Source organism: Bison bison, unplaced genomic scaffold, assembly GCF_000754665.1.
Source record: "Bison bison bison isolate TAMUID 2011002044 unplaced genomic scaffold, Bison_UMD1.0 scf7180017857076, whole genome shotgun sequence".
NCBI lineage: Eukaryota > Metazoa > Chordata > Mammalia > Artiodactyla > Bovidae > Bison > Bison bison.
This window is the reverse complement of record NW_011487649.1, coordinates 6725-16847: the sequence shown is the minus strand read 5'-3', so window position 1 is coordinate 16847 and position 10123 is coordinate 6725. Positions and strand designations below refer to the sequence as shown.

The 10123-nt window shown below is 39.8% G+C and overlaps 1 protein-coding gene across 1 annotated transcript; it reads left to right on the top strand.

Annotated features, from left to right (window-relative positions):
- The first annotated feature begins 2311 nt into the window (after positions 1-2311).
- Positions 2312-8158, top strand: LOC105003178 (olfactory receptor 2M3-like). The gene is made up of 2 exons (XM_010860187.1): positions 2312-2336; positions 7230-8158. Exons 1-2 carry the CDS (start codon positions 2312-2314, stop codon positions 8156-8158), a joined length of 954 nt encoding a protein of 317 aa, XP_010858489.1.
- Positions 8159-10123: the final 1965 nt, after the last annotated feature.

The window sequence follows — 10123 nt, the reverse complement described above, 5'->3', positions numbered from 1 at the left end:
TAAACTCTTCGCATGAGATGGCCAAAGTATTGGAGTTTCAGCTTTAGCATCAGTCCTTCCAAAGAACACCCAGGACTGATCTCCTTTAGGATGGACTGGTTGGATCTCCTTGCAATCCAAAGGACTCTCAAGAGTCTTTTCCAACACCACAGTTCAAAAGCATCAATTCTTTGATGCTCAGCTTTCTTCACAGTCCAACTCTCACATCCATACATGACTACTGGAAAAACCATAGCTTGACTAGACGTACCTTTGCTGGCAAAGTAATGTCTCTGCTTTTGAATATACTATCTAGGTTGGTCATAACTTTCCTTCCAAGGAGTAAGCGTCTTTTAATTTCATGGCTGCAGTCATCATCTGCAGTGATTTTGGAGCCCCCAAAAATAAAGTCTGACACTGTTTCCACTGTTTCCCCATCTATTTCCCATGAAGTGACAGGACCAGATACCATGATCTTAGTTTTCTGAATACTACTCAGCTATTAAAAAGAATGAATTTGAATCAGTTCTAATGAGGTGGATGAAACTGGAACCTGTTATACAGAGTGAAGTAAGTCAGAACAAAAAAACACCAATACAGTATATTAATGCATATATATGGAATTTAGAAAGATGATAACGATGACCCTATATGTGAGACAGCAAAAGAGACACAGATATAAACAGACTTTTGGACTCTGTGGGAGAAAGCAAGGGTGGAATGATATGAGAGAATAGCATTAAAACACATATATTACCATATGTGAGATAGATCGCCAGTCCAGGTTCAATGCATGAGAAAGGGTGCTTAGGGCCAGTGTACTGGGATGACCCTGAGTGATGGGATGGGGAGGGAGGTGGGAAGAGGGTTCAGCATGGGGAATACATGTACACCCATGGCTGATTCATGTCAATGTATGGCAAAAACCATACTACAATATTGTAAATTAATTAGCCCCCAATTAAAATAAATTAATTAATTTTTTTTTAATTCTCAAAATATTAGTAAACCAAATCCAACAATACATTAAAAGGATCAATACCATGTCAAGTTGGATTCATTCCAGGGTCACACAATGGTTCAACATAAATTAATCCATGTGATACACCACATCAACAAAAGGACAAAAACCACATGATTATCTCAAAAATACAAAAAGAGCACTTGACAAAAGTTAACATTCATGATAAAAACTCACATGAAAGTGGACATAGACAGGTCATTGTTATTGTTCAGTCGCCAAGTCGTGTCTGACTCTCTGTGACCCCATGAAATGCAGCACAGCAAGTTTCCCTGTCTTTCACTATCTCCCTGAGTTTGCTCAAACTCATGTCCATTGAGTCAGTGATGCCACCCAACCATCTCATCTTCTGTCACCCCCTTCTCCTCTTGTCCTCAATTTTTCTCAGCATCAGGGTCTTTTCCAGTGAATCGGCACTTCGTATCATGTGGCCAAAATATTGGAGCTTCAGCATCAGTTCTTCCAATGAATATTCAGGGTTGATAACCTTTAGGATGGACTGATTTGATCTCCTTGCAGTCCAAGGGACTCTCAAGAGTCTTCTCCAGCACCACAGTTCGAAAGTATTAATTCTTCAGTGCTCAGCTTTCTCCCTGGTTCAAATATCACATCCATACATGACCACTGGAGAAACCATAGCTTTGACTTTATGGACGTTTGTCAGCAAAGTGATGCCTCTGCTTTTTAACATGCCATCTCAGTTTGTCAAAGCTTTTATTTCAAGGAGCAAGAATCTTTTAATTTCATGGCTGCGGCCACCATCTGCAATGATTTGGGAACGCAAGAAAATAAAATCCGTCCCTGTTTCCACTTTTTCCCCATCTATTTGCAATGAAGTGGTAGGAGAGGTCATATGCCAATATAATAAAAACCATTTATGATAAACCCACAGTTAACATAATAAGCTTGGAAAAGCTGAAAACTTTCCTAATAAGTATAGGAACAAGACAAAGATGCTCACTCTCACCACATTTATTTAACATAGTGTTGGAACTCCTAGCCGCAGAAATCAGCTAAGGAAAACAAATAAACGTTCTTCAAATTGGAAACAAAGAGGTAAAACTGTCACTGGATGCAGATGCCACAATTCTTTATACAGAGAACCCTAAAGAACTAATCAAGGAATTCAGTAAATTTGCATGATATTAAAATACAAAATTCTGCTGTGTTTCTATATAATAATAATGAAATATCAGGAAGAGAATGTTTTTTTTTTTAATCCCATTTAAAGTTGCATGAAAAAAAAAGCAGCCCTAAAAATACATTTAATCAAATAGATAGAAGACTTATACTCTGAAAACTGAAACATTAATGAAGGAAATTCAAGATGATTCAAAGAAATTGAATGATATCTAATGGTTTTGAATTGGAAGACATAATATTGTTAAAATGATCATACCATTCAACCTCAGAATACAATGCTCAAAACAGTAAAAAATATTTGCAAGTCATTTATCTGACAAGGCATTGTTTTAGTATACATTGTATAACAGAATACCATAAACTTGGTGACTTATAAAGAACAGAAATTTATTCCTCACAGTTCTGGAAGCTGGAATTCCAAGACAGATGGATGCCTGATAGATGCAGAGAGTAGATGTCACTAGTCTTTAAGGAAACTCAAATTAAACCACAACTAGATGCTAGTTCACACCAATTAGGATGACCATGGTAAAACACACACACAAACACACACTTATGCACACACTGAAAATAAGTGCTGGCAAGATTGTGGAGAAATTGAAATACTGTGCATTTCTTTTGGGAATGTAAAATGGTCCAGCTGCTGTCAAACATAGTATAGAAATTCTTCAAAAAATTAAACGTAGAACTACCATATGAGCCAGAAATTTTACTTCTAGATATGTATCCAAAAGAAGTGAAGGCAGAGACTCAAGCAGAAATTTGTACACCTTCTATTTTTCCTGTGTACATCCTAAAGTCTCTCCTCAGACAGTTACTCTGGAATCTGGAGGAAATTCAAGTAACTCTGGGGGAATAGAATTAATTAAACTCTTGTGGCAGATTTCCCAATGGCTAAGACCTGAGGGAGTCCCCAGAGCAGTTACATAATGGCAGACACTGATTTCATCAGGCATTTCCCCTGACAGATGCACTGTCTTGTACTTATTTCTCATGTCCTGGCAGATCACAGCCCACTGCATTGTTGGGCTGTGTTTTCCTTTGGTTGAGCTGTGTTTTCCATTGGTTGGGCTGTGTTTTCCTCCATGAATATCAAGCCAATCACATGGATGAATCTAAACACAAAGAATAGATCTGATTCCCATGGGGTAAGCCAATTTTCCAAGGTCAATGATGACTGAGCGTAAGAAGGTTTATCAATTGCCTGGTGTGTTGGGACTAATAATCTGGTGTTTGCCCAGTATGATGTAAAGTCAATGTCCAGGTCATTTCTTCAGTGTGCATTAACTATACCTCCCTTCAGCAGTTAATAAATGTTTCATCTTCACTGGCCCTGAAATCTACAATTGGGGAATCCTGGACACATAATCTGAGTAGAGCCAGTAGTTTTATATGGAAGAAGTAAAGAGCTAAATTGAGGCTAGTGGCCTTACCTGTACCAGGGCCTGGGCTGAAGACAAGCCTTGGGGGCAACAGAGAAAAGGCCACTGGGCCATGTCCTTTTACTCTTGCTCCATCTCCCTCCTTCAGCACCACCCCAGATGTTGCATTCCTGATGTGGTTCTCAGTTAAGGTGAGACAGGGGAGCAGGATTGTCTATGTTTGGTCCTGGGTGCACTGGGGGCTGAAGAGGTTGAACAGCCTGAACAGAAGGGACAAAGGAGGGAAGAGCATGGCTATGGTAGTCACCCACAGGTAAGAGACCACACATGGACTCTGGGAGTACTTGCTCCAAATCAAGGCTCTGTGCTTGTTTATCATGGTCTTAGGCATGTGAGGTAATGTCTATGCTGGAATCCCCTATCTGCACACTGGGAGAGCAATTACTAAGTGCAAAGTTGTTAAAACTGTGGCCTGCTCATAGTTAAGACTTAAGTCACATTTACTATTACTGTTTCAGCTCTTATTATCTGTCCTGTGTGTTGGCCTTTGTTCCTGTCCAGGAATTTATTTGAAAATTTAAAATTAATTATTTCAGTGGAAAAGAATCCACCTGCCATTGCAGGAGACACAAGAGATGTAGGTTCAATCCCTGGATCAGGAAGATCCCTTGGGATAGGAAATTGCAACCCACTCGAGTACTCTTTCCTGGAAAATTCCATGGACAGAGAACCCTGGTGGCCTACTGTCCATGGAATCACAAAGAATCGGTCAGGACTGAGCACATACACATATTTATTCTTTTTAAGTTTTGGTGAAAAACAGTATAATTCTGGGATCATCTTGTTCATGAAGGGAGTCAGGCTAGATGAAACCTGAACCATCCAAGTCAAATGAAAATCAGCCTCCAAGGAAGATTAGATAGCAGACCCTCCTCATGCATTCCAGCATCCACCAATCATGCTTCATTTAATGCTAATTTCTGCTTATGTTCTGAGAAAATAAGAGTAAATTTCCTCGTAGGTGGCCCTCCACATTCAACCAGCTCAAAAAGGAAGTAACAAAGTATTACTTACATAAGACAATTCTGTTGGGATTCCCAGGAGAAATTGATCCTACTGGGTTTCCTTGTATGTTTCTTTGTCTCCCCCTTCCCTCTTCCTTGCTTATCTCCTTTCCACATATTAAGTAGTCTTGTATACCAGGCACTATGTTTTAGCAGTGAAGGTTAAGAAAATTAATGAGGAAGTCAAATTTCTCACAAGCTGGGGACAAGCAGCAGACATATGAACAAATAACCAAAATGCCTATTATTCAAATGTAAAAAGTTTTTATGAGAACCCTGATAGTAAATGTGTTGATGAATAGTGCCAAGTCATTTAAAACTGCCTCTCTACCTAAGATGGAGAAGGAAATGGCAACCCACTCCAGTATTCTTGCCTAGAGAATCCCGTGGACAGAGGAGCCTGGTGGGCTGCTGTCCATAGGATCACACAGAGTCGGATACAACTGGAGTGACTTAGCATGCATGCATGCATTGGAGAAGGAAATGGCAACCTGCTCCAGTATTCTTGCCCGGAGAATCCCAGGGACAGAGAAGCCTGGTGGGCTGCCGTCCATGGGGTCGCACAGAGTCGGACACGACTGAAGCGACTTAGCAGCAGCAGCAGCTCTACTTAAGAATTGCAATACTAGTTGGTGTTTAAGATTCAAAGGCATGTTTTTATTTTAAAAACCTCCTCTGTAGAGGACTCAAAAGCTTTTTCTCACATCAGCATATAACGTACTTTGAAAATGGAATTGATCTTAGAAGGAATTACCTCATCAACTCCCGCTCAAGAGACAGAAATGTCTCATCCAAGCCCTGAAGGCTAGAGAAACATAACAAGAATGAAATGTCTCTGAAGAGAAGCATTGTACAAAGAACTGACTGTTGGCACCCAAGAATAGCCTATGAGGTCAGGGAAGGGAAGGACAGAGATGGAAAAAAAATACAAGAGACAAGCCCTTCACATGTTTCATCATCCCAGGTTTGGGAAGAAGTCCAAAAGTTTCCATTTAATCTCATATTATCTATGGAAAGCTCCAAATTTACAATCAGGGTTATGAGAGCATAAATTCACTCATCCAAATGGTTCTGAATACATACAAGAGGACTTCCATGTGGTCAAAATTTACCCAATTTTATGAACTGAATTTTTTTACCTAGTCATCTAGATATCTTGAAATTTATAAATCTTGAGTTGCAAACTCATGTATCTTTATCAAACATATCTTTAAAAAGAGTGATGTGTCTAGAGCTGAGATAAGAAGAAGCGGTGGAAGCTGAACCAAATGAGAAAGTGTAGGGCCCTTTAAAGGTGGTCAAATTACATCTTAAGATGCACTGGCCAAACAATTCATCAGTATATCAGCGTGATATGCTTTTGAGCCACCTGTGTGCTCAATTCAAAACAGTGCCTGTAATTAGAAAATTTGTTTGGTTTTCCTTTATTAAATATGATTAAGAATATCTAACAAGGTGGCTCAGATGGTAAAGAATCGGCTTGCAATGCAGGAAACCCGGGTTTGACCCCTGCATTGGGAAGATCCCCTAGAGAAGAGAATGGCAACCCACTCCAGTATTTTTGCCTGAAGAATTCCATGGACAGAGGAGTCTGGCTGGCTACAGTTCATGGGGTCATGAAGAAAGGAACATGACTGAGCGATTTACAGTTTCACTCTGCTTGAAGCAATTACCCTGTGAAGGCTATTTACCCTTACTTTGAAGAAGATAATTCTGAAACTATGTGAGTGCAGATGGGCTTAAAACACTTCCTATTTTTCCACAGAGAAACATTTTCACATCTCATTATAAGTAAATTGACAAATGCATTCTCATATGTGTAAAGCATGAGGTTACTATGACCTTTCAAATTTGAATAAAATTGACTCAAATGTATATGCAAAAGGAGCCCCTAGCAAACCCTAGCATCTCTCAAACATCTATAGACTCCTGTGATTGAAGGTTTAGGAAGCAGCTGAGTATCTCCAATTTTTCTGTTTTTCTTCTGTTTTTCATTCATTACCTGATTTATGTTGCCAATCCACTCATGCATTTCCTTCTTGTTTCACAACAGCCCTTGCTAGATACTACTCCTGCCCTGCTCTTTCACTTCACAGATACCGCCAACAAAAAGCTACTTGCATAGCAGACTGCCCTAAGTTTAAGGACAATAAAAGATGCTTACATACCAGAAGCACACCCACATACAATATTAACATGAATCATATGCTTTCTTATTATTTTAAAAATATTTGGCTGTCCTAACCCTGGGAATTTCTCACCAATCAGTATCCTCTAAAGAATACAGTCAGTTCTTTTTGACCCGCCTCCTCTGATCTGTTCATGTTGATATCAACCACAAATTCATGTTAATGGTGCAGCCAAAGTTTTTAGATGTTCCATCCTTCAGCCGCAGGAGCTCACAACCAAGGGTATTTTCCTGAAAAGAGAGCTTCTTTTCTAATAAGATACCTTTATCCCAGCTGTCAAATATTTTTTATCTTTTTTTTTTTCCTTGGCACTGAAGGATCTTCAAAGAGAGTGTTTTCAGTAAAGTCATAAGAAAAACAAAAGGCAGGCAGGGCTTCATCAGAATTGCACTTTTAAAATTTTATTTCCTCCATATCCTCTAGTTCTAGTCTGGAGATTGGAACATGGATGGAAAAAATGAAACATTGACTGATTTCTTTCTCCTGGGACTTTTCCCAGAGCTACAGTACATCAGCATCCTCATCACCTCCATTCTTCTGGTCTACATCATTGCCTTCACTGGCAATGCCATCCTAATCCTCTTGATTTGGGTGGACTCCCACCTCCACACCCCCATGTATATACTGCTCAGCCATCTCTCTCTCACTGACTTGGCCTTAATTTCTACCACAGTTCCAAAAATGGCCATCAACTTTTTCTCTGGGAAGAAAAACATCTCAAAAGTTGCCTGTGGAACCCAGATTTTCTTTTTCTTTGCCCTCGGGGGTGGTGAGTGTCTCCTTTTGACCCTTATGTCTTATGACCGCTATGTGGCCATTTGCAACCCCCTGAGATACACAGTCATCATGAACCCAAGAGTCTGCCTGCAGATGGCTCTAGTGTCCTGGGGCGGAGGTGCACTGAACTCCCTCTTCAATACCATCTACACCATGCATTTCCCCTTCTGTGGCTCCAGGGAGATCCACCACTTCTTCTGTGAGATGCCTGCTGTCCTAAAGCTCTCTTGTGAAGACACTTCCCTCTATGAGATGGTGGTGTCTGTCATCTGCATTGTATTTGTTCTTCTTCCATTAGGGCTCATCATGGCTTCCTACATGCTCATCTTCCTCACAGTCCTCCACATGAACTCACCAGAGGGCAGGAGGAAAGCCCTGGCTGTATGCTCCTCTCATTTGGCTGTAGTGAGCCTCTACTACGGGCCAGCCATGATCATCTACATGACTCCCCACTCCTTTCACACTTTGGAACAGGATGAAATACTCTCCATGATCAATACCATCTTCACCCCCATGCTCAACCCTCTCATTTACAGTCTGAGGAACAAGGAGGTGCTGGGTGCTCTGAGAAAAGCAATGAACAGAAGATTCATTTTGAGTTAAATCTATCTTCATTCTGTAAATAGTCTGCCACATCTATAGAAACTCTGGAACCACAAAATAGATGACAAGCCACATCTCTATACTTACAGTATCTAAGAGGTAAATATTTATCCCTTAAAGTATTTCCTATACTTTGGCTCAAAACTTAGCAGTTTTGAGCCAAAACTGAGAATATGGATACCTGAGCATGACCCTGGTGTCAATATTTGCCAGCTGTATGAAAAGCTACATAAGGAAATTCTCTTATTTGTACCAATTAAGGAATTCAATTTAGCCTTGATGGTAATTTCCAGATCTAAAATGTTTCCGATTCTATTCTAAGATTCTGTGACACTGTTGGAGGATGCATCCATTTCAATATCTTGTTCATACTCTTTTTACAGTAAATTTTGAAGTTCATACTCCAAAAATGGGCATAAGGATGCGTGTTTAGTAGTAAATATTGAAATTTTACAATATCAAGTCACTCTGGGCTTTTTAGTGATCCAGTCCAATTTTTGGTGGATGTGTGAATTCCTGCAAAATGGTCTGTGGCCAGTTCACTCATGAAAAGATTCTCAAAAGTAAAACAAGGAATGGCAGATTTTTGAGCCAACCCATGCTAGGAACTAGTCATGAGAATGTGCTTCTCATATTGCCAGATTTCCTGGGAGATTGTAGCCCGGCCTTTTGTTTATATAGAACAGAAAACTAATAAAAGAATTTGTCCAAGTTTGAAGAACAATACTTTTTGAGAAAGCAGACATGGAAAGGGACGCAAAGAGCAGGTAGTGGGCTGCTGCCACACTTGCTGTTCATAGCAGTGAGCTATTGGTACTTCTAAGTCAGGGTTATTGCCTACTAAAAGAATAATCTCCAATGGGTTCTGAGATAGAGACACTCCATGAGTGCAATTAGTCGAACAAGTACGTTCAAATGAAATATAAATTAAAAGAATTATTAGACTCATTTTATGGAGAACAAAATAAAGGTATTTAATGGACTACATTTCTTGGGTTTCTTCTGATGGTCAAACATCATAGTTTAATGAAAGATAGTCCACAAGGATAATGTATTTAGGTTCCTTCCTCTTCATTTTATCTTCTTGTTTGGTCAGTGTTCTCCACAAATCTAGTGGTTAACAAGTATTACCATATGAAGTTAGAAATAGATTTTATTTCTCAAACTAAATATGATGAGGTAAAACCATATCACTTACAGTGAACCTCAGAGCTGAGTTTTATGTTTTATTTTAATGAATGGGAGAGGTAGAAAAGGAGAGAATGAGAAGTTGGAGGATTGCCCTCATTTTTAATTTTGTTGTTCAGTAGCTAAGTCGTGTCCAGCTCTTTGCAACCTATGAACTGCAGCAGGCCAGGCTTCCTGTCCTTTACTATCTCACGGAGTTTGCTCAAACTCATGTCCGTTGAGTCAGTGATCCCGTCCAACCACCTCACCCTCTGTCATCCCCTTCTCCTCTTGCCCTCAATCTATCCCAGCAGGGTCTTTTCTAATGAGTTAGCTCTTCCCATCACATGGCCAAAGTATTGGAGCTTTGGCTTCAACATCAATTCTTCCATTGAATATTGAGGGTTGATATCCTTTAGGATTGACTGGTTTGATCTCCTTGCTGTCCAAGGGATTCTCAGGAGTCACCTCCAGCACCACAGTTTGAAAGCATCAATTCTTTGGCTCTCAGACTTCCTTATGGTCTAACTCACATCCATACATGAGTTCTGGAAAAACCATAGCTTACATGAATCAAGAAATTCCAGATGTTCAAGCTGGATTTAGAAAAGGCAGAGGAACCAGAGACCAAATTACCAACATCCGTTGGATCATAGAAAAAGCAAGAGAATTCCAGAAAAACATCTACTTCTTATTCATTGGCTATGCTAAAGCCTTTGACTGTGTGGATAACAACTAACTGTGGAAAATTATTAAACAGATAGGAATATCAGATCACCTTACTTGCCTCCTGAGAAA

Excerpts from the sequence above, each read along its gene's own strand:
- LOC105003178 (XM_010860187.1), top strand. The coding sequence starts at position 2,312 with ATGAAGGAAATTCAAGATGATTCAA. Across the intron at positions 2,337-7,229 it reads GGAAATTCAAGATGATTCAA|GAAAAAATGAAACATTGACT; the intron begins AGAAATTGAATG and ends GGAACATGGATG.